Source organism: Lampetra planeri, chromosome 52, assembly GCF_965212315.1.
Source record: "Lampetra planeri chromosome 52, kcLamPlan1.2.h2, whole genome shotgun sequence".
NCBI lineage: Eukaryota > Metazoa > Chordata > Hyperoartia > Petromyzontiformes > Petromyzontidae > Lampetra > Lampetra planeri.
This window is the reverse complement of record NC_136158.1, coordinates 3,958,785-3,984,165: the sequence shown is the minus strand read 5'-3', so window position 1 is coordinate 3,984,165 and position 25,381 is coordinate 3,958,785. Positions and strand designations below refer to the sequence as shown.

At 47.1% G+C, this 25,381-nt stretch overlaps 1 protein-coding gene across 1 annotated transcript; it reads right to left on the bottom strand.

Annotated features, from left to right (window-relative positions):
• Positions 1–107: 107 nt before the first annotated feature.
• On the bottom strand, positions 108–24,118 carry CTSF (cathepsin F). Its single transcript, XM_078617074.1, has 11 exons — positions 23,650–24,118; positions 21,252–21,324; positions 19,819–19,932; positions 19,509–19,654; positions 14,106–14,202; positions 12,481–12,561; positions 10,676–10,795; positions 9,835–9,899; positions 7,294–7,384; positions 5,751–5,809; positions 108–4,272 (listed from the first exon to the last, which is right to left on the bottom strand). Exons 1-11 carry the CDS (start codon positions 23,740–23,742, stop codon positions 4,192–4,194), a joined length of 1,020 nt encoding a protein of 339 aa, XP_078473200.1. The 5' UTR covers positions 23,743–24,118; the 3' UTR covers positions 108–4,191.
• Between the last annotated feature and the right edge of the window lie 1,263 nt (positions 24,119–25,381).

The window sequence follows — 25,381 nt, the reverse complement described above, 5'->3', positions numbered from 1 at the left end:
TGACCTGTATTTTTTTTTAGGAGTTAAAAATAAGAATAATTCCACAGCCAATTCCATGCAGAGAGAATTACAGCGCAGGACACTGAATGTGATCATCGCAAATCTAATGGAAGCATAGTTTGAGATTTTAATGTGTTAGAAATGTTCTCACAGATCATGCGAGTGCAGTAAATAACAACTCATTTAATCAACTTGTCATAACAGGCTTGCATTGTTATAATAATTGCTACCGATTAGTCGCCAACATAAATTAAACCATCATCGTTAATGTATTAACGTATTACATGAGCGCAAAAAAAATCACTTGCAAAAACCAGTTTTTTTTTCGTAAAACATCGTATCTTAAAAAAACCACTGCAAACGCACTGCCCTTGCTAATTGACGTACCCATGCGAACTCAAACGCAGCGCTGTTCAAAACTGTCTTGAAGAACGCTACTCTTGAGTAGCAAACCCTATAAACGCATCGTAATATTCTAGATTGTAAGTTTTCGTGACTGCAAGGATCCATACTCTTTGGTTCTTTCGGTAAAGTCACATAGGTGAAAAAATTAATAAAAAAATAAAATAAAAAAATTGAATCACGACGTTTCGATTGCAACACAAGCAATCACCATCAGGTGTGACAACCACAGCAATATATTTTTTACTGAAATACAGTAATTCAGTAAGAAAATTATTGCTGTGGTTTTACTGACAGTACTTCAGTAAAAAAATATTGCTGTGGTTGTCACACCTGATGATGATTGCTTGTGTTGCAATCGAAACGTCGTGATTCAATTAAAAAAACATTCACCTACGTGACTTTACGGAAAGAACCAAAGAGCATCGTAATATTCCCAGTGTTCAGGCCCCTAGTTAAACAGCGTCACATGAATCTAAACTATTACACGATGACACTGGCGTCATCTGGTCCAACACCAATGGAGACTAGGCTCTAAGAAAAGCTGTCTCGGGTGTGGACCAATCAACTTCAAGGGCAGTGCATATCATTATCATTATCAGAGTTGTTTCTTTTTGTTTGCATTTTGACTGCTTGTGTTGTGGTTATTGCAAACATGATCCCTTGTATAAAGGTGTCAGTTTTTGTACCAGATAAAAGGGTAAAAACCTATTACTACTACAATTACACAATGACTTAACAGCAGTACTATTAAATTCGCCTCAATATAAGCAATCAACATAACCGATATAGTTAAAAAAAACCAAAGTCTACAGTCACCCCACAATTCCATGTCACCAATGAAAAAGCGTGAAGCTTGCTGTGCTATGTGATTTTCATTTCAATGAAAGTAAAATGTGGAAATATTTTACCATAAACGGACCTGCAGTGTGGAGTATATACAATGACCCCGATTTCCTTTTGGGCCACGTGGTAGTAGCCTGACACGATCCTCAGGGCGAGATCGTCGCGTTTACCAAGATGTTTTTGTACACGTTGCCTATGTATCGGTCAAGTTCTGGCCAATTAAACCCTTTCCCGTTCCGATGACGTGTACATCGTCAGTTTTTATTCCGATTGAAGTAGAACGTGTTGTCTATATTTATTTAAAGTTGCGCATTTTTATGTGACGTCACATTTCTCAACCCCCCCCCCCACCTCGTCACAAATGTCTGACCCCCCGCCCCCCCCAGGTGCGTGACGTCATTTATAGACGGCCCCTTATCCGGCACGGGCCCGTTAAAAATTGCTTGAAAAGTAACACCGACGATTTTGTCGAGCGCTGGGAGATACATGACGAGAAGGGAGTAGATGTTGATGTACGTCATTTGCAAACGGCACAGGGTCCACAGGAGATTGTGAGATTCCAAAGTCAACGTGCCTGGTTCGGCAAGTTGCCTGGCCAGGACACTTTTGACAGTGCTGCCCCCTCTTGGCTGCGTTGGGTATAAATTCGGTCACTTTGGAAAGCGATTAAACATCTTAGCAATAATAAAGAATGCAATTCATTCCAGCCATTTCAATCCACCAGTGAGTGAATGAAGGCATCCGCACACCAGAATGGACGTGCGTTTCTAACCACGCTGGTCAGTGCAGGTTGGTGAATGGTTGGGGGTGGTGGGTAGGACTGATTCGAAAAATCACTCGCCACCGATTTTGGCCGCGGCTGGCAATGGAACTCTGATCGGCAGGTTCGCAGCGCGATATGGTAATCATTGTCACCGCTCAAAAGTGCTCTTTCGGTAAAACACGCTCGCACTTTGTATAGTGGCCGATCGTGTAACCCCCCCCCACTCCAACCGATCAGTGCAAAACGCACATCAGTAAAACCGAGTAAAAAAAACCCTTTCCCAATCCTCGTGCGTCATCAGTTTTTCTTTCGATTTCGTTCCCATGACGTACATGACCGAAATGGAATAAAAAAGGAAAACTAACATGAAATAACTTTATCGGTACAGAGGCTCTCCACAAGGCCATGCGGGAGGGCCTGTGGGACAGTTTGGCGCCAGCTATCGTAGAGTGGCGGTCGTGTCGCTACGGTTCTCTGCGGTGAGTAAAACGTCTTTAAAATCAATGGTGCTACGCCTGTCTAAATACAATTAACGCCGAACCGCTTGCACGTTCCGAGATTCAGCGATGAACGGGACCCACCCCTGCAACTTGCAGACGTCTCTGAATCGGAAAGGATTCAGATGAATGACCCCTACCTAACAAGTGCAAAGCAAATTGAGAACACATTTGTCACCACATACATAGATGGCAAAAGGCATTAATCTGACCATGATGCCTTGGCATGTCCCGTGACAACCTGAATAGTGGACATTTTGATCAATCCAAAAATCAGCAGCACAATCGCAAATACCTAGTGTTTGATGGTGCAATTACGGTACTGCTTGCTGAAACCTTGTATGATTATCTTTACAATCACCTGTCCCGTTTGTAGGCCGTAAGCAAATTCTTATTCTGTCATCTCGAACAATGCAACACAATTTATAGCCAATATTGATCGACTGCCTTTTGGGAGAATTTTACAAAATGAAAATACTTTTGCACGATCAGCAGAAATCACGTGTTTGCATAGCCCAGTGGGTGGCACGTACTGACCAGGGAGCCAATTTCCAACTGGCGCAGAACAGTACTTCAAGCAAGACTTGGCATATAACAATAATCAGTGCGTCGAGCGTAAATAAAGAACCCACTATCAGCGAAGAACATATTGCGGTGTCAGTCCCACAGAGGCCCTAATTAACTTGCGTGGGCTACACACCCCATCTCCGACGCTCTGCTGTTTAAGCGCTTCCAAATTTAAAGTTGCTTGCTCATGTAATAATTGAGCGTCTTGCGTCATCCAAAAAGCCGCGGGGGGATTCTGACCGCGGGCTTCCTACCACATGCCTCTGTTGTCACATCGTCGTGTTGCGTTGAAGTGAATTATGCTCGTGTAAAAATAGTAAGAAAAGATTGGATTCATATTTCGAGCCATGAACATTTCCGAATCCCGTATTTGTGTTTCCCCTCTCCGAATTATTCCCGTCTAACTTGCATCGGGAGTTTGAGTCGGTTGCTATTTATGGAGGTGGCTCATTTAACGCCCAACCGCTTGCACGTTCCGAGATTCGGCGATGAACGGGACCCACCAATGCGACTTGCCAGACGTCTCTGAATCGGAATAGATTCAGATGAAAAACAACGCATAGGCGGTCTGTGTGAATGACACCTACCTATCAAGAGCAAAGCAAGTTGAGAACACATTTGTCACCACATACATAGATGGCAAAAGGCATTACTCTGATCAAGTGCTACATCACAAACGGTAATAGATCCAGATCATACAGAAGCAAAGTGACGCTCTCTCCTGTGTGCTTTCGGGTTCTAAAGCATGCAGTCTGACGTGACAACTCACTTCCTAAGCTCTTCAACTCTGTTGCCGGAACGACTGAACTGTCCCTCAAGAAGCTCCCAGCACGCGAGGGGGGTGGTGGTGGGGGGGGGTGCGAAACGTCAGACATGGTGACGAACATCTTGCGGTAGATACCCCCCACCCCCCGTGGAGGGTCGTACGCCAAGACAGCAAAAAACCTAGCAAGTGGCACCGAGAGATCGACCCGGATCAGCAAAAAGGGGCTTTTCCTTTCGACGCACGCGATCCTCGGTCGTCCCCCACCTCCCCACCCCGGACCGCCGTACGAGAACGAGTCCAGCCCAACGACGGCGCCCAGCGACGGCGTCGTTCGCGTGCCCGACGCTCGCTCACTCCCGGTCCACCACGGCAGACGAGCAGTCCTTGTTGAGGCCGCACACCCCGTCTCCGCGGAAGACGCGGTAATAGCCCTGCAAGCCACGGCGTCACGGACACACGCGTTGGGGGGAAATAAAATAACATTTCCGCACCGCATGCCGAGAGCGACACAGCCACACCACGAATTGGCAAAAAAAACAACATATATATAGAGGATCGCAGAGCTTGGGGCAGTTGTTGGCACCGGATCACCGCCTGGCTGCATTTCCACTTGTCCGTGGCACCTTGCGTCTCATGAGTCGTTCTCTCTCTCTCTTCGAGAGCGAGACTGTGCGGTGCGTCACGAGTTAAAATTATAATTGCTACTATTGGTCGTGGCTCGGTGGCTCCGCAGCCAGAGCGCCGAGCTGCTACTGCCGAGAACCGGGGCTTCATGTCTACGTTTCAGCCGCCTGCGATCAGAAGATTCTCACGTGGAGTGAGCCGATGGGAGGGGTTTCAGCCCAGTCACCAATGACTGCACACAACAACAACAAAATCCATGAGGTTTAAATTTGATCGTGCACTTGCAGTGCGAGTGCGAGAATCAATTGCAAGGGATTGAACGCGTCGTTAACATGCTTAGCGCAGTCGTTAAATGTAATCTTGCAGAGGTGTGCTCTTGCTGCGCTAAGTGATTTACCTATAGGGGCACTGTTGTTGTAAATTATCCGACTGATCCCTTAACCTCCATGCCCGGAAATTAAATTGTCACAAATCAGGTTCGCCGTTCCATTTAATAATCTTTGTTTTTGTAGTGGCTGCGTAGCGGCGTCTAGAGTCACATGAATCCACTGCGTGCGGCAAGCAGCGCGCAAATCAAAACATCGCCCTCGACTTGCTGCGCGTATTGGGAGCCTAAAAAAGGTGAACATTCAACGGATGAATCGCTGCACCGTTACAGCTCTCTCTCTCTGTCAGTCAGATACTCGCGAGGGTATTTGGAGTTTGCACGTTTCTTTAGAACTGATTTTTGTGTTCAGTTTGTTGTCCTTCCCCCGCACCTCCGTTGGCTACGTACGGTACGCGAAAGAAGTTCCACGTACGGTACACATACACATGTAGCGATGCAATCACAACCGAAAACTACTCGCTCGACGTTGTGGACACGGCGTGCACGACACGGACAGTCAGCAAGTAAAAACAAGCCCTCTGATTGCTACTTAACGTGCCTGAAAGGGGATTGAATAGATGCAGGGAATTGAAGGTATTGGAGAAGTACAAATGGAAAGAGCGGGGAAACGGAGGATGATTGACAGGGAGGACAGTTGGAATCCGTGGAAGATGATTGGCTGGATGGAAAGCGGAGAGTTAAGGAACCTTCGGGAAAGGGGCTGGAGGGATATACAAAGGGGAAGCGAGAGAGTTCGGGACGCTAGGAGAAGAGGAAATATTTGAAGACCGTGTCTCATGCTCGAAGAAATAAAGAATTCCTACAATTATTATTGAAGACTCCTGCGTCGGGCGTCGCTACACACACATGCGAGAGGTGACACGGGTGCTCTGGGCGACGGCACCGTTTACCACTCACCTCCTCGCCCCACCCGACTCCCCAGCTGTTTTTGATGATCCAGAACGGCACGCCTTTCTCTAAAGCGCGGACACAGAGAGTGAACACGTTGCAGGTTTAATGGACGCGACCGCTCACGTGTGAGAGCTTCGTTAGCGCCGTACGTAGGCAACCACGCCAATCGGAGGTACTTGTACGGAAGAGGGGCATTGCCAAGGGTCAACTCACATTCACATTTACTCGTGCCATACAAAGAAGTATTTGGTGTTGCTATTGCGGTGGCAGTGGCGAGCAAGCGTAAATGCCAACAACAACAAAGATCAACACATTTGTCAGTGACATAGGGCATGTGCTTGCGATGTTATGTAACACTCTAGCATACAATGGCATACTCGTGGCAAAATGGTTTAACACATGGGTCAGCAAATGTCCACTCTTCACAGATGGCTTGCTTTGGTAGCCGCTCCGACTTCCTGGATTCTGGCTTCCTGACGACGTCTGGCGTAGTTTCAGACGAAACGTCACGTCCAGTTGATGAATTCAGTGGCGAGAAATCGCTCTTCTAACTTAGCGGTGAGCACCGACAATTAAAATTGGCAGGTCGTCAACCAAAGGATATTTTAACACGCCACTATTAAATTTGTTTCGGGTGGTGGAGGGTCTTGTCAACACAAATTTGGCCAGACCATTGCAAGGGCCGAACCCCCAAAAATTCAACTCCGAATCGGGCCCGCATTAAACTGTCGAGTCACAGCAAGTGACTCAAGAAGCGAGCGAGGTGACGCGATGGCTACGCGGCCTGCTCGCGTACAAAGCATGCGAGAGCTCAGAAGGGGACGACCATAGGAGACAGAGAGAGGGGGAGGTGGCGATAGTGAACAAGGACACAATGGGGCAGAGACGGGACTACATACGCACAACACTGCAGTGCCAACTCAACGCGCCTCTCTTGATTAAAAAAAAAAAATTCACGTGGGCCAGTACTTTGGCCTTGTGCAAGTGACAGAAATTACTATAGTGAGGACAGCTTCTTGATGATTTCTATCGACAAGCTGCTTAATCAATCGACCCTGAATGGATCGCTCTCGGTCGACCCCTGATCGGGATCTGAACTTGCAACCTTCTGAGTGCACAGCGCATAGCGGCGATTAACCCTTTCCCGTTCCGAGACGTCTGCAAGGTGGAGGGTGGGTCGCCTTCACCGCTGAACCTCGGAGCGTGCGAGCGGTTAAACATTCATTTTATTTAGAGAGGCATAGCGCCGTGGTTTTTCAAGTCATTGTACTCACAGCAGAGATCTGTAGCGACACGACCGCACTCCACGATAGCTGGCGCCAAACTGTGCCACAAGCCCTCCCGCGTGGCCTTGTGGGGGAACCTCGGTACCGATAAAAGTTATTTTACTTTAGTTTTTCTTCCGATTACATTCGGAAGAAAAACCGATGACGTACACGCACGTCATCGGAATGGGTCCAATGGGGCTACGGTGACGAATGCCAATGAATTCATGACAATCACGATATCGATCGCAGTGATACAGGCGCGGGAAGACAGCAGCACGCACCTGTGCCGTAGCCCACTATCAGAACAGCATGGTTCAGTTCCCACGACCAACACAGAATCTTCCACGGGTGAGCGATCCCATGCTTGTAAAACTGCCGGGAGGAGGGGAAAAACAAACCGCAGTCAAATTAACAGAGCGCTGAAAACACGAGCGAGACGAGAGGAAGGTGACGGCCTCCTCCCAACCTCACAGTGCTGTCTTTGTTGAAGACTGTTATGTGTGGAACCGTGAAACCCCCCCCCCCTCCTGCAACTCAACTGACTGTCGCGAATCAGTAGGAGTCTTTATTTCGTCGCCCGTAATCCAGCGCTGTGGAGACGAGGGGTTGGTGCATCACACACAACGTTGTGAAACTCCCTTCCCGTGGGCATTGAGGTGCCATATCCTCGCTTGCCAGGAGATGGCGGTAAAGTAAATGTGGACTCCACCTGTTCCGTCTGTACGAGATAGAGTGTTTCTCCCTTGCACGTGTAAGTTTTTCACAGATGTCTACTGGACGTCTGTGAAAAAGAGCTTCATAGGGCATCAGATTCCTGCAGGATAATTCAAATATTCTGATTTTAGTTGTATGCAGGTGCTGCGGTTTCCTCCTAAATGTGAGCACTCAACAATTGGCCGAAAACATCTTCATATGTAGAGGACCGCAGAGCTTTGGGGGGAAAATTGGTGGTGCCGGCTCACCGACCGGCTGCTTCTGCCTTCCCGCTCGCAGCGGCTTTCGGCTGCTGCCATCGAACAACGACGGGTACCGCCGCATCGCGTGGCGCTTCCAGATGCGCTTCTGCGGCCGTCTGGAACGCTCTTCCTCCCGATATTAGGAAGCCACTGGGAGTTAATGCACTTTCAAATAATCTTGATTGAAAACTAATTTCTTTAGAACTGCATTTTGTGTTTAGTTTGTTGTCCTTCCCTGGCACCTCCGTTGAGCACGGTTGGCTACGTACTGTGTAAAAGAAGTTAAACATTTTTACATATTTTGACTTAAAACATTCGTGACTGCAGGAATTCATATTCTATGGTTCTTTCGGTAAAGTCACGTAGATAGAAACATTATTACAAAATAATAAAAATAAAGTGAATAAAAATATCACGACGTTTCGATCGACCGCTTGTGTTGCGATCGAAACGTCGTGATATTATTATTCACTTTATTTATATTATTTTATTGTTATATTCTTTCTATCTACGCGACTTTACCGAAAGAACCACATAATACATATATACATACATTCCACCTCGCGGCTCCGAGGCGTCCTCTCTCTACGAGGGCGATGAGCGAACACTGCACGGCATGTCACAAGTTGAGATTTGATCATTCTCATGATTTGCTTTAATAATCAATCACTTTTCAAACACTGCAGTGAATGATATCGCTTGGAGCGGATGAGGCGGTGACGTGAACCAATTACAAACAACGTCGTGCACAGTCTCTTTGTCAATCCACTGCTGGATGAAGGCCACCCAATGCTGTGTAGGTCATGGGGCGGATGTTTGATCATACTTCACCATGCCCGTCATGTGCAGGTCGTTTCAGATATCGCTTGCCATTAATGTTGGCTGTGGGTGGCAGGGGGTTCATAGCGCAGTGTGCTAACCATCGCTCAACCCATACAATAAATATATGAACCGCGAAAACAATTTCTTTTGCACACGGGATTTCGTTTATTTGTATTGAACTTAAGAAGCAATATTGAATCAATCGATGCATTGCTCCATCTCTACAGGGTACGGTGTTCTCTGGTGTCTTATCTGAACCTAAGCTTTATCGCGATAACATACCAGTATATCACACCGGCAATTGTCTATCACCAGAGGGCGCTAAAATAACTGGCTGAAAAGTTCCCATTCGTGCTACAATCTACGTTCTGCAATCCTAACTGCTGATGAGACAATGAACGTCGAAACCGGTCCAGCGTTTGCTCGTATAAAACCAATGCGGCGGAAATAATCTACTCCCGTGAGGCTGTGTGGCCAACGGGATCGTGAGAGAAGTACTTTCATTTTTCAAATGAAGGGACATGTTTGGGAAGGATGCGTCGTATATGCCGATTTAGATCTTTCTACAACGCAATTTACAGAGCATAGTATAGGTTGGAGAGATAGGGCAGTGATTAGCGTACCGCAGTTTAACCTCGGCCTTCTTCCCCAACCCACACCGACTGGCATGCGGAGGTGTGACCAATCAACCCCCATAACCGACACGGCACATGCATTGACAGGGGGCTGTAATCACTAAACCTAACTGTTTTTATTTGACCGGGTAAGGCCCACCGAGCTATATAGATCTTTTACAGAAGCGACCTAGGCCACAAATGATAACTCAACGAAGTGGCTTATCATGTCGATGGATAGCAGCAAAAATACTCTAAACGTGCGATGTTGATTCCGGCATGTGGAAGGAAAAACCGGAGGACCCGGAGGAAAAAAACCACACGACCACGGAGAGAACATGCAAACTCTAAATATACAGGGCGTCAGGGGTCGGGATCGAACCCACGATCTCCAGTATACCATGCGAGGTAGTTAACATCTTTGCTGTACCTGCATGCCCAGGGCGTTGAGCGCGATGGAAATCGGTCCGTGCTTTACGAGCCACGCTGCCATCTCTGTGCAATGAACGAACACACAAAATACCTCTGTTATGGATGATATTGGTCGCGAAAGCCTACGTGGTTAACCTGACAGACATTCCCGTGAGCGAGTGTATCCTCACGGGAGGGTAGACACAGACACGAGACGACTTTGACGCAACTGGGATTACATGTAACAATCGTTGCCCCCCGACTGGCGAGACTAATTACCACCCACTTGCCAGCCAGGTTCTGGGTAACCCGATGCCACACAGGGAGGTGGTGCCCTTTCAAATGCGTTTCAACTATTAAAAACTATAAGTTAATTTCCCAGGAAAGGCCCACTGAGCTCCACAGCTCTTTTTCAGAAGTGAGCTGGCCGCAAATGATAGCTTTAAATTGAAAACGAATTTCTTTAGAACCCATTTTTGTGTTTAGTTTGTTGTCCTTCCCCCGCACCTCCGATAAGTACGGCTGGCTACGTACGGCGCAAAAGAAGGTCGACATGAATACAACAAAGTGACTTATCACGTGGACATTTACAGCAGCCAAATACTCTAAAACGCATGTTTCCAAATCCATGCGATCACGGGGAGAACATGCAAACTCCAAATACAGAGCAGGCGTCAGGGTTTGGGATCGAACCCACGACCTCCTGCATGCCAGGCGAGGGAGTTAACATCTCGCCGCCGCGGCGCATGCTTGCTAGACTGCCGCCTCCTGGCCACGTCACGGTCCATCAGATTAGGAGCCTCGCAACAGACGACGACCTGTGCGATCCACCAACATGGCCCGTTTGACGACCGATTTACCGTCTTCGTCGGAAGAAATGGAGACGGATCCGTTGATGTACGCCCGGACCTTGGCCTGAGAGAAGCCGCACTGCTCCATGTCCCCCTTGTAGGAGTAGTCGTTCTCCGTCATCAGCCCCCCTGCCCCCCCCCCCCCCGGACAGAGCATGCGGCTCGAAAACCAAGACGCGGGCAAAGCTCGCGAAACACAACCAACGCAGGCGTGGGAGTAAGGAGGGGGGGGTATGACGTGTGCTGCCACAGGACTGGAGACGCACGCCGCACTCGCGATCTCCAGCGGTCACCGGATCGATTCGGTCTTACGGCGGCGGCTGTTGAAACGGCGGTGCAAGTTCAGAAATGGGAATCTTTGTTTAGACCGCAGGAGGAATCCGATGAGCTGCGAAGCTCTTTTTTCTTTTTACAGATGTCCAGTATGGGGCCGGGGGGGGGGGGTCAGCAAGTTACAACAGCAAACAAATATAAAAAAACGATAGGGGCTGCAAAATATAGAAAATGGTAAGGAAGTCACTAAAATAAATTAAACATAATAACATTTAATAATCTTCTTGGTTATTTTGGTAAAGTCACGTAGAAGGGAAATAATAAAATAATAAAAATAAAACATAATAAAATAATTCTCACGACGTTTCGGCCACAACGCAAGCAGCCGTCCTCAGGTGAAGAACAGGTTTGTTGGGAAAACAGCGTCTGCGTCATTCAGACGCTGTTTTCCCAACAGACCTGTTCTTCTGTTCTTCACCTGAGGACGGCTGCTTGCGTTGTGGCCGAAACATCATGAGAATTATTTTATTCTGCTTAATTTTTATTATTGTATTATTTCCCTTCCACGTGACTTTACCGAAAGAACCAAGAAGATGAATCCCTGCAGTCACGAAAGCTTTAAATCGAAACATTTAATAAGTCCGATTTATCTATCTTGAGCGAGGCAGCATAGGGAGCAAAACAGTTCCAGGCCACACCAAGTTAACACCACACAGCCGCAGTCCCTCAATACGATGGCCACATTCACATTGAACTATCGACACCACACTGGCAACGATCAAAGTTACAAATCGCATTTGCAAAGTGTGACTGCTGCATCCGGCGCTAATCTTCTGCTTCAGGGTATTTTTTTTGTTCGTTGTTAAAAGGAAGAATTAGGACGACGTCAAGGCAGGAAACACGAGGTTTGTTCCAAACACGTTGGCGCTGCGGCAACGGCGCCCGCCGCCTCGCGCGGCATAAATGGGCGCACGCCACGGTCGGTCAATCGATGGACAGGTCACGTGCCGTGGGGTACCGTGTGGGTAGTCCCCCCACCTCTTCCAAGGCCGTCTGGCCAGCGTGGAAGGGGGACTTCAAATGCCCTCGTTTTTTAGCGGTCGGGGGTTCTTTAGACCTCTCGCTTACTGGAGGCTCTTCCGCCAGCAGTAGCGCGTGCAAAAACAAGTGCAGCGCTGCTCGTTTTAGCTGCACCAAATGAAACCCACCAGTGATGAACAGCGCAGCAGGGCTCCATGGAATGCGAGATTGCGTGGACCGAGCTTGCGTTAGATACATTAATTCTGTGGAGCACGGAGACCTGTACATACTAGTGGATACGTTACGTAACTTTGTAGCAGCTTTCCACCGTTAGATTTCTCACGTTAAAAAAACTAAAGTTATAGTTTGACTGTCCGTTAATGATCGCTCCCCTCCCTCTCCGTCTCTCCCAAGCATAAATGTGAATCGACGAGGTTGTACCTGTAGCAGGGCAGTTCGTTGAAATATAATTACACGTGTTTTTGTTTTATTTAAAGAAGATAGACGTTCAGATTACCCACCGAGCTCTTGTATCGTTTTGTAAGCATTCATCTGCAGTCCTCCACCGCACCCGTAGTCCAGCTTATCGCAGTCCACCAGCTCTGGACAACAAAAAGTTAAAATCGGTAAACAGAATCAATGTGCATCCCATCAGCCACACGGCATTCCAGCGGTGATTTTTTTTCCCCGCCAGTATTGGATTAGTACAAGCAAACTCCTCCGGGCTGTAGTAATAGGTTTTTACCCTTTCATCTGGTACAAAAACTGACACCTTTGTACAAGGGATCATGTTTGCAATAACCACAACACAAGCAGTCAAAATGCAAACAAAAAGAAACAACTCTGATAATGATAGTGATATGCACTGTCCTTGAAGTTGATTGGTCCACACCCGAGACAGCTTTTCTTAGGGCCTAGTCTCCATTGGTGTTGGACCAGATGACGCCAAAATGCGTACAACTCAAAAACAGCGCACTATCAGAGTATTGAGAGCTCGGGGTAAGCATTCACACTATGAGACCTCCTTTAGCAGTGGCAAAATAGAGTAATAGGTTTTTACCCTTTCAACTGGTACAAAAACTGACACCTTTATACAAGGGATCATGTTTGCAATAACCACAACACAAGCAGTCGAAATGCAAACAAAAAGAAACAACTCTGATAATGATATGCACCGTCCTTGAAGTTGATTGGTCCACACCCGAGACAGCTTTTCTTAGAGCCTAGTCTCCATTGGTGTTGGACCAGATGACGCCAAAAGGCATACAACTCAAAAACAGCGCACTATCAGAGTATTGAGAGCTCGGGGGCATTTACTCTATGAAACCTTCTTTACCAGTAGCAAAATATAGTAATAGGTTTTTACCCTTTTATCTGGTACAAAAACTGACACCTTGATTTCACATTCGGTGCTCATCAGCAGTGTCGGGCTTGCTTCAGTCAATGCTGGTGAACTGCACGATCTTTGTAGGGTGATAGTTCGACGGAAAACTAAGTGACATCGGGATAAGTTTGTAATCAATAAGAAATCATGGCTATTCTCAAGTAACATTTCATTTTTTTATTTCACCAGGTAAATTCAACTGAGCTATGTAGCTCTTTTTCAGAAGCAACCTGGCCGCAAATGATAGCTTAACGAAGTGGCTTATCACGTGGACATTCATCGCAGACAAATACTCTAAAAGCCTCCATCTGCTCGGTGGGTCGTAGCGACACATTTCGTCTTGAGCACGCCGATTGTGAGCTGCGAAGTGGAAAAAATTGTGAGCCGCAAACACGACGCAGAAAAAATGCGTAAAAAAACATGTTTTTTCTGGCGTATGCACAAATGGCTATCAGTATCTCCAGAATTTCGATTGGTTGTTGCGAGTCATGACCGGTGGTGGTGGGGGCCGGGTGATAACCGACATGGGGGCGGGGCTTTGCTGTCGAGGGCATGGACAGACTTCAGTTTGCACAACTACCGACTCAGATGTGGACAAAGCAGCTGCGGCCCGATTCAGTTGCGCAATGTGATTTCGGGGAGCAAATTGTTCGTGCAATCGTGTGCAATTTCGCACACCTCCGATTAGCACAGGTTGGCTAAAGAAGTTCAACATACATACGTAGATACGTATGGAGCGGCTTCAGGCGCGCGACGACTCACCTTGCTCGGAGAGTGACAGCAGGCTTCCTTTCTTGATGGCCCACTGCCCCTCGATGTTTCCAGTCACAGAGAAAGCCCAGCAGGAGCCACATTCTCCCTTCGTCGCACAGATTCAACACGCCGCATCGCAGAAACAAAACAAAAAAATTACTTACTCCATTGTCCAGCAAGGGAACCCTCTGGGTTAGTGATATACAATAACCAGATTTGTTCACTCAACGTAGGAATACATGAAAAGCTAAACAATAAGTTACAGCCCTTTTTCAACCCACTGCTGGATAAAGGCCTCCACATCCTGTGCCAGTCATGGGCATTTTGACTAAACGTGACTCTACCTTTTTAAGTTGTAGCTTGATGAAGCGCGTGATTCATAAATAACAAAATCACGATCACCATCTTCATCCATTTACAATCCACTGCTGGAGGAAGGCCTCCTCAAGCTAATGCCATCTTTCCTGCAATGTTAATAATCCACCTAGCAAACCCCGCGGTACACCTCTATATAACATAAATTAATCTTCTAAGAAACATTGCGTCTATTCAGTGGGCATTTTGTGGTGACATGTGGATAATTCAGGTGCATCCGCACTTTGTTCGGGCGCTACTCTACGACGCCGGCATTCTGCGTTCATTTTCCCAGCCAAGCCAACACTGGTGGCGGGTGATGTCGTGATGCATTCTGGGAGCCCCTGCACTGAGCAGCACGGTGCGGTATGGTCAAACAACCCCCGCCCATGGCTGAGAGACGTGAGGAGGTCTTCATCCAGCAGCGGAAGGGGCTGAACAATATTTATGACCAGCACCTGCCACGGCTAACATCAGCGGCGATTCATGGCCACGGTTAACATCAGTGGTGAGTGACCTCTGAACTGGTCCTGGTCCTCCACCCATCATTCACCAACCCACAATGACCAGCGTGGTGAAGTATAGTCAAACAAGCCCCTTGCCCGACATGGCATGAGGAGGCTTTCATCCAGCAGTGCACTGCCGAGGGGCTGAAAACAATTGTTGCGGTATGTGCATCGCGCACTCATGAACCAAAAATAGCAAAACAAAACACAGCGACAAATATGATTTGCGATTTGGCACGCAGTCTGCCTAAGCATCTGTTGTTGTGCTGTCCTGTGCCCCGTGACTTCGCTCACGAGTTGTGTGGGAGGATTGAGCAAGGGTGGTTTTTTTGTGAAATCGGAAAAGGGAAAAAAAACATTTGGAACAATACTGGAATAAGCATGTTCTTGGTTCTTTTGGTAAAGTCACGTAGAAGGGAAACAATAAAATAAAAAACATATAAAACAATAAAATTATCACGACTTTTCGACTGCAACACAAGCAATCATCATCAGGTGTGAAAAAACACAGCAAGAAAATTTGAAAAAAAGTGCCTTTTTTTTCTTAAACATGTTTACCTATGCAATAATTAATACAATAAATGATAACTTATTGCTCCACTACGGTGGCGCCCGGCAACACGAGTTCGATTCCCGAATGTGGTCAACGGCAACGGCGAGTGACACCCGAGCCGATCTCAAGTCTCACCAATCACCACTGACCAGCTTGGTGAAGTATGGTCAACACGACCCCCACGGCGTGTGTGGAGGCCTTCGTGTAGCAGTGGATTGACAAAATAGGCAGTTGTTTGATACATTATTTATAACAGTTTTCATCTTCATCGGCAGCCACGCTTTACCTACTGTCAGATGAAAGCCTTCCTAAACCACCGCCACACGCCCCTCGCGATCCAGGGCTGTAACAATCCACCTACCACCTCGCACGCGAACCGATTTCATCGCTCCATCTCCAAGACAGACGTGCTCTCTGCGGTACGCATTCCCTCCCTACATGTTATGCCCCAAGAAACAAAAAAAAACCCTCAAGTGTGAAAGAGCGACTCGCTTTATGACAGGTCTTGCTTTCGCAGGAATGGGCAATTCCTGAATGTAGATAATTCGCCGATGTGCCTGGAAAATGCCACGCACACCGGAAAACAGAAACTTCAATGCCACACAGGTAGCTCAGCCTCGTGACTCAGCGGTAATTCGAGTTGTTCAACCATACTTCGCCACGCTGGTCAGTGCGCGATGGTGAATGAGGGTCGGAATCGCAGGACCATTGCAAATATCACTCGCCACCGATGTCACCCATGGCTGGGTAATAAACTCAGGTCAGCCGGTTCATTGCGCAGTTGCACTCACCACTGCTCCGTCACCAAACCCTGTTAAAGTATAAACTGCAAAATAAAAGATTACAGTGACATATGCGTGTTGGTTTATAAAGCGGATGGTTCAAAATGACAGATATTTTCACACTGCAGGTTAACCTAGGTCACCGCTGAGTATATCAAATGTCTCGCTAATCCGTGCGAGGGATATGTATATAGTTTTTGTTTCGATTGTTTACCCAGCCAAGTAAGCCTCACCGAGTCTCACGACCCCTTTGTCAGGAGGGTTATGTCAAGTCTTCGCGCTCGTGGGCGACGATTGCTATGAATATTCCAACTAAGTTTTTTCAGTGTCATTTACAAAATTTTGAAAATGTGGACCATGATGCCCGGACACAATGGGCCTACTCTTGCGAATGAGGTCACGGGATCTTAAACGTCATCTGTGAAGCAGACGGCACGTAATATTATCACGGTTAATACACACGCAGGATTGCCACTAAACTAAAAAAATATATTATTTCACCAGGTAAAGCTCACTGAGATATACAGTATAGCTATTGTTCAGAAGCAACCTGCCCACAGATGCTAGCTCAACAAAGTGGCTTATCGTGTGGAAATGTACAGCAGCCAAATATTCCAAACGTATGTCTCTAAACATGGAGGGAAAATTCTGAGGGCTCGGGAGAACATGTCCACATGACGACGGGAAGAGAGACACGCAAACTCCAAATATACAACAGACGATAAGAGTCGAGGTCGAACCCACGACCTCCTGCATGCCAGGCGAAGTAGTTAACATGTCGCCACCGTGGAGAAATATATTAACGAGAGCGGCCGCTTAATTTGAACTGTGAACATCTGTAACAAACGGCGAACGCGCTACCGCTAGGCCTCGTCACCGCCCCTAACCCCCCTCGTGCGACGAGACGACTAAGCTACGGGGTTTACTGGAACGTCAACTCAGCATTTTTTAAATATAATTATACCTGTCACGCCAAGTAGATCCTTCCGGTTCACAGCTGCAGTCGCGTTTCTGCCTGGACGTTGCATGGTTAATTTTTTTTCAATGAATGTGAGCGACGGCAAGGGTCGATCTGTCGATTGACAGACTGAGATGAGCTTCCCGCAGGTAACCGCTCGGCGGTACATAGTTGTGAAAAAAGAACTCTCATGACCTCGCTGACCACAATCCACATGCTGTAATCTCCATATATATAAAAGGCAAAGTTGTGAATATGTGTCTGTTCAAAATGTTTAGCGTACTTCCTGACATGCAACAAACTGGAAATGTGCAGACTGTACACCATGCAAAAATTATAAAAATACACTTTTGTGGTTTTTTTTTTTTTGGGGGGGGGGGGGGGAGCTCAATAATGCAAATATTTTTTGCACGGCAAGTGAGCTGTGACGTCAAATCTGTCACGTGACCCGCGCATGTGGAAGCGTAACGCATTGTAGTGTCGTGGTTAGCGCGCTGCGCTACGAACCCGGCGACCCGAGTTCGATTCCCGCTCACGGCCACCACTGGTGACGATTATTTGAACCGGTCCTGGGTCTCCCCTAGGTCGCCTCAGCCTCAAACAATTAACTGGTATGGTGTGTGAACATCGCCACTGGGGAGACAACGGCAGCCGGGCGTGGTTAATCCAAGCCCCGGGCGAAGTCGGGTAGTATAGCTAGTAAAATAATAAACAAAGGTACGTCTGTTTCCCCAGTAAAGCAAACGCTCATGTTTACAGAGGCCTCTTGTTACAACAGGCAAACCATCAGCATTTGTAGAACAGATCATCATATCCTGCATGTAACTCAGAAAACTGGTCCACACTTTTCCTGCTTAAGCAAATGCTACTGGAATACACTCTTCCAAACGTGCCTACAGGCTGACGGGACTCAAATGTAATTACATTTTGACTTGTTCACTCAGACTCACGCTTAATAAGAAATGGTGATGCCCGGACGCGCAGGTTTTTCCCCGGTTGTGCCGTGAACCTCTCCGATGTTTGTTCAGGTTGTGCCGTTCAAGCATTGTTCAGCACGACGTCTAATATTTCACTCGCCGGTAGCTTCTTTGGCAAATTAATTGAGCGGCTCACTTTCTGCCTCGATTGTATCTTTGTTGAACTTCGTTCGCACCGCACGTGGCCAACCGTGCTCATTGCAGGTGTAGATATATAATGATCGATCGTGCTAGGGTGCAGGCTGCTGCTGGAGGAATTTAGTTCCTGAAGAAGTTTCCAACACACGGAGCAAAAACGTCGGAGATCGTGTCGGGAAAAACACGCGGCATAAGCCGTGCTTTCTCGGCACGGCCTGGGTCTCCAAACTCTCCTTCCGAAGGGTGGCGGCGCATTGGGACGTATGCCAATATCCGTCAGTTTGGCATGTGACAGAAAACACAGAACAAGAGGAAACCGCAAGTTAATTTTGGTTTCCCAGACTCGACGACGCTGCACGTGCCCTCAGCACGCTGCTGTAAATTCGACCTCCCTGTCCACCGTCCCTCACCCCACGCGCCAGAGGTCGCAACCGGGTACCCGATACCCGTACCTTACCCGATACCCGGCTACCCGTACCCGGCCAAGTACGGATACGGGTAGACGTTTGCGACCCTGGTGCGGCCGGGTACGGGTACGGGTAGGCCGTGAGTCACTGGTGAGTAACCGTTTGTCACTCATTTCGGGTAGGGTACGGGTACGGGTAGGGAACGGGTACCCATACCCGGCCGGGTACGGGTACGGGTACCCATTTGCGACCCTGGTGAGGCCGGGTACGGGTCAGGAATCAAAACCCATTTGCGACCTCTGCCACTCGCCCATCGTGCGATCGTCCCAGCAGCGGCACGAGACACCAGTACATTCGGATGCATGACAACCCCACCAAAAAGGTAAATGTCCAGCCCTGCGGTGACTTGCTCGTGCCACTGCAGGCAGAAGATGTTTTCACTCGAGGGAGCTCTGTGAAGAGGGTATTGTTTGCCTACTCTTGGATGCTGGCCAGACATCTTGGAAGAGGTGGGAAAACACCCATCACGCTTTTCCACCACCACACACAAAATGAACTTGAACTTGAAGCAGTGCGCTGACCGTAACGCCACGCGGCAGCATCCCTCCCGCACGTCCCGTCGATTCTGTAGACGCATTACAATTACACCGCTGCCTCCGCCGAGCGAGCCGTTTGGACAAACTCCCGAGGCTACTCCTGGGCCAGGGACAGAAGCGGGGAGAGGGAACATCGCTGACCTGGTTCTTGACCTCCGTGACGGCGCCGTGGTCTCGCCAGTCGAACGCCGGCGGAATGGGACCTGGGGGGATCTGGGCTTGACGGAGAGCGACTTCCCTGGGCCGCGATAGAACCGGGTTCAGGTGGAGCGTGCGGAACTCCTCCTCTGCACAAAGAGATCCACGCGGGGGAACGTTCACCATAATATAATGTTGATGCGAGAGCCGGGGGCTTATGGGACCCCGGGGACCCGCCATAAGGTCCATGTGTTGATGCCTGCATACTCAACATTGTGCTCAGTGCAACATCGCAACGTGTATCTTTCGTCACCTGTAAGGTCGCTGAATTTGGTGATTCCGTACACTGCAGAGCCCTGCTCCATTTCCTGCAGCTTTTGAATCCGATGCCAATTTTCCCGGAAGACTTCGTACCGCATCTTCTCAGCTGTTTTGGAAAAAAAGCAAAGAAAAGCACTTTTTTTTAAAATATACAAATTAAATCTCTTTAAACAAGCCTGTTCTGCTGGTGTTTCCTAAAGAGTGTTTTAAAAAATTCCAACTCCTACTCAGTCCACCGGGTTCATGCCACAGCGCGCTGATCACTGCGCCACCACTCCCCCGCTGCTATTAACATAATTCAAATTTTCTTTGTGTATACAACGACTGCATCGTACTACTTGCTCATTTTAATGCTGGTTTATAAAAAATTTAACCTGCGAACTATACTTGTGCTCGTTATATATACAAGTTCTGGGATTGGAATTACAAGTGTACACATTAACCACTACAATCTCAAGTCGCGATAAAGTGTATGGGTCCTTACTCTTTGGTTTTATCGGTAAAGTCACGTAGGTAAAAAATAAAATGAAAAAACAACTAAATTAAATCACGACGTTTCGGAGGCAACACAAGCTTCCGTCTTCAGGTCGAATCGTCACAGCAAAATTACTGTATCAAGTGATACAGTAATTGTCACTTGAACCGTGATGACATCTATCTTCATATTTACGCGATCTAACCTAAAAAAACCCTATATTATGGATGATATTGGTCGCCTCCGTGATAAAATGACAATGCTTAATTGCAAAACCAAATTTACATTTCAACTCACGGGCCCCAATTAGAAAACATCATCAAGTCATTAAACGACTAACAAATGAAGTGCAAAAATACATTACAGTAACTTTTACAGTGTTCATAGTAGAGGTGTTTGGGTTAGATCGGGTAAATATAAATGTTGTCGTTAAACCCGCCACCACCCGAAAAAGCCTCTATTATGGATGACTAGCCTTACTACCTGGCTTCGCCCGGGGCTTGGATTCACCACACCAGTTACTAGTTTGAGGCTGAGTCGACCTAGGGGAGGCCCAGGACCGGTTAAAATAATCGTCACCGGTGGTGGCCGTGAGCGGGAATCGAACTCGGGACGCCGGGTTCGTAGCGCAGCGCGCTAACCACTACACTACAATGCGTTACGCTTCCACACGCGCGGGTCACATGACAGATTTGACGTCACAGCTCACTTGCTGTGCAAAAAATATATGCATTATTGAGCTCCCCCCCCCCCCAAAAAAGTTTTTTTTTGCCTGGTGTACAGTTTGGAAAGTACCCACATGGCAAATTTCAAGTTTGTTGCATATCGGGAAGTACGCAAAACATTTTGAATACACACATAATCACAACTTTGCCTTTTATGTATATGGAGATATTGGTCGCGAAAGCCTACGCGTTAAACCTTTACGGTGTCGTTTGCCTTCAATTTACCTCCTTCATCTTTGTACGTCTTGTTGTGCTTCCAAATGAATTCCTTGAATGCCGGCAGTAAATCCACATGTTCCTGAAGAGCAGCAATAGGAACACATTTCACGAATGCAAAATACCGTCCTGTAGTTTAGACAGAATTCCTCGCAGCCACGATCCTAGAAACCCATTATCCGCTGAGCTATAGGGTCGCGCTCCTATTATTCCAGTTAAACGCAATTACCTGTGGGGTTCCTTTTCTCAGCCTGCATTTAGGAATGCGCCTCCCCACCCCCATCATCCACAAATGTTTGGCGGATAAGTGGAGTTTCATCGTCAAAATTCATCTTATTATCCACGATTGCTTCGTGGATAAGCGGATAATGGGATGATTGTACCGCGCATTGTCAACAATGGTTGGTTTACTGTACTTACTGCCCAAGGCTAAATGAGTAAACATGTTTTACGAATTGGCTGGGGGTTAAACAGTTCATAATAAAGGTTTTTGTTGGGTTAGATCGCGTAAGTATAAATGTGTCGTAACCCTCCACCACCCGACCGAGCCAGGAAGGGATTTGTCAAGTAAACAACGCGCCAATTAGCTTACTACTTCAACCCACCGGTGTGTTGGAGAGTAAATCCACAACATTTACAATTTGTCCACAACATTTACAATTTCTCCAAGCTGAATTAGTAAACTAATTGGCGCGTTCTTTACGTGATAAACCATCCTGGCAGTGTCGGGTGGTGGAGGGTTACGACACATTTATACTTAAGCGACTAACCACAAAAAAAACTTTATCATGTTTAATATTGGTCGGTGAAAGCCTGCCACGTGTTTAAACTGGTTATACAATTTAGATTTGAAGTTTTCGTGACTGCAGGGATCCATACTCTGTGGTTATTTCGGTAAAATCACGTCGGTATAAAATAAAAAAAATTAAATCACGAGGTTATATAACATCTTGTTACAGCAGCCCTTTGTAACAAGCGGCGTTTGCCCACTTCAGCAACATTGTTTCTTGCTGCGGTTGTCCCACCTGACGACGGACGCTTGTGTTGCGCCCGAAACGTCGTGTTTTTTAATAGATTTTATTTTATACCTACGTGACTTTACCGAAAGCACCAAAGAGTATGTATGGTTATACAATTGTCAAACGATACGTTCTCGCTTCCGAGACCTAACATTTCCAGACAGGCATTGGGGATTATGAAAAACAAACACGAGGTCCGACTGGTTTCTGAAACTATTGCCACACTGATACACACACATGGTGGTGCCTGGAATCTTGGGGGGGGGGGGGGGGAGTGGTATTTGACCATACTTCACCACGCTGGTCAGTTCGGGTGGGTGTAGGCTGGCAGCATGGTACATGGGGAGTGGGGGAGGCACAGATTTCTGCTGACCACCATGTGGCCTCGCAGCCTATAGCACCTGTTATGCACGGGGGTCAACCCATATCCCCAACGCAATCATTTCCAGGCAACAGGAGTCGGACAATATCATTAAAAAAACATTCCGTAATTACAGATTTAAAATAACACAAACGTAACGATCGCTGCTATTATGTTGCAAAATTACGTAGTGAACTACTTATTCTGATGACGACGGCGCGGACAACGGGTGATCGATCACAATGATCATATTGATCACGATATTGATTACCAACGATGGGGCCAGGGGCTACGATGCCAATTTAAATAAGGCTAACACAAGATAACTCAATCGATGCTGATGACTGTGATATTGCCCATGATTATTCCACAGTTTATGATCGCGCTCACGTGATGATCATTATTATTTGAATGCTGTCATTGGTCAAATTAATACTCAAGACTGTTTGGTTGTGATAATGATGATAATGATATTGCTGTTAGCTGCTGTTAGCTGTTGATGATCAGGCTACCGATGATATTGCTGACATTACTGCTGATGAAGATGATGCTGTTGCTGCTCTAATTACTTGAACTTCTTTCGCACCGTACACGACGATGTTGCTACTGCTGCTGATGATGATACTGTTGCTGATGATGCTGCTGCTGCTGATGATACTGTTGCTGATGATGCTGCTGCTGCTGATGATGCTGCTGCTGATGATGCTGCTGCTGATGATGCTGCTGCTGATGATGATGATGATGCTGCTGCTGATGATGCTGCTGCTGCTGCTGATGATGATGATGCTGCTGCTGATGATGATGATGCTGCTGCTGATGATGCTGCTACTGCTGCTGATGATGCTGCTGCTGCTGATGATGCTGCTGCTGCTGCTGATGATGCTGCTGCTGCTGATGATGATGCTGCTGCTGATGATGATGATGCTGCTGCTGCTGATGATGCTGCTGCTGCTGATGATGATGCTGCTGCTGATGATGCTGCTGCTGCTGCTGCTGCTGATGATGCTGCTGCTGATGATGACTTTACCTGTGACAGAGAAGAAGATTCCAGAGGGCCAACGTTGCTGGACAACCACAGAAGCAGCGGCAGCAGCAGCAGCGGCATCAACGACAACGCCATCGCCTCTGTTATCGAATGAGAGAATCGATTCCCTCCCCCCACACGAAACAGCGGAATCGATTCCCGTAATCACGTACAAAGACAAAGCTCCCCCGTGTAGCCTGTGACAGACTGTAGGGGCAAGTGCTGTCAGCGAGTAGCACCGAATTAAGGTCGGCACGGTACGGGGGTGGGGGGGGGGGGGGCAGCACCACGCCGGACCGCCTTTGTCTCCCCCCCCAAGTGGCGATGTTTACTACACCGCACCAGGTAGTCGTTTGAGGCTGAGTCGACCTAGGGGAGGCCCAGAACCGATTCTCAGATGTTCGTCACTGGGTGTGGACCGTGAGCGGGACTCGAACTCGGGGGACCGCGGCGCTAACCGCTGCGCCACCGCTTCCCACAATCCCACCGCCAATCCCCCAAGGGGCCGTCCATAAATGACGTCACGCGATTTTGGACGATTTTTGACCCCCCCCCTCAAATATGACGTCACAAAGCTCTGCCCCCCTCCCCTTTAAACTATTGTCATTGTAGTGCGTATTTAATGTGGCACTGCACTCTGATGTTGTAGGAGAAAACATGTATTAAAAAGTATATTTAATTAAGTAGAACGTGTTGTCTATGTTTATTTAAAGTTGCGCATTTTGATGTGACGTCACATTTATCAACCCCTCCCCCACTAGGTGCGTGACGTCATTTATGGACGCCCCCAACGATGAATTACCCCGGAGATCGCAAACGCCCGTGTCCTGTATCGGGTAACAGTCAAATTGTTGACAACGACGCGACTCGTTGTTGTTGATGATGTCGTTGTCGTTTGTTGATGTTGTCGTTGTTTGTTGTTGATGTTGTTGTCGTCGTTGTTGTTTAATTGTCGTCGTTGTTGTTGTTTTGAGGAGATTAACGTCGAAAATTGTCGCCGTGGAGTCGTGGAATCGAAACAAAAAGTTCCCGCACGGATCTGGAATCGGAATCGATTCGATGCTGTTGCATAAATTTTGGCGCGAAGTTTAAAGGGGAAAGCTTTTTTTTAAACATTCGATTACAAAACGTGCAACGTGTGTTGTTCCATAATCGAATGGTTGTCAATCCACGCGTTTGACCCCGTACTCTTGTACAAGGGAAACTTACAGTCATTGGGTTTATTGGAGGTAAAAAAACAATGGGTACCAACTCTTTGGTTCTTTCGGTAAAGTCACGTCGAAAGAAATTAAATTAAATAATAGAATACGACGTTTCGATTGCAACATAAGCAACCATCATCAGGTACAAATTAATTAAAAAACAAACCTAGTAAACTTAGAAATCCAATGCAATACAACACAGAGAGTCGGCTAACATAACAGTCAACACATACTCTTAGGTTTTTTCGGTAAAGTCACGTAGGTAAAACATTAAAATTAATGAAAGTCAAATAAAATAATATAATAATTTTATTTTATTTTCATTAATTGTAATGTTTTACCTACGTGACTTTACCGAAAAAACATAAGAATATGAATCCTTGCAGTCACGAAAGCTTCAAATCTAGAACAGTCAACACACTACCTGGTTGATTACGTTCTTCCAAAGATTGCTAAATTTGAGAGAGAGACAAAACATAGACACGGAGACACAGAGAGACACACAAGCAGAGAGAGACACACACAGACACACA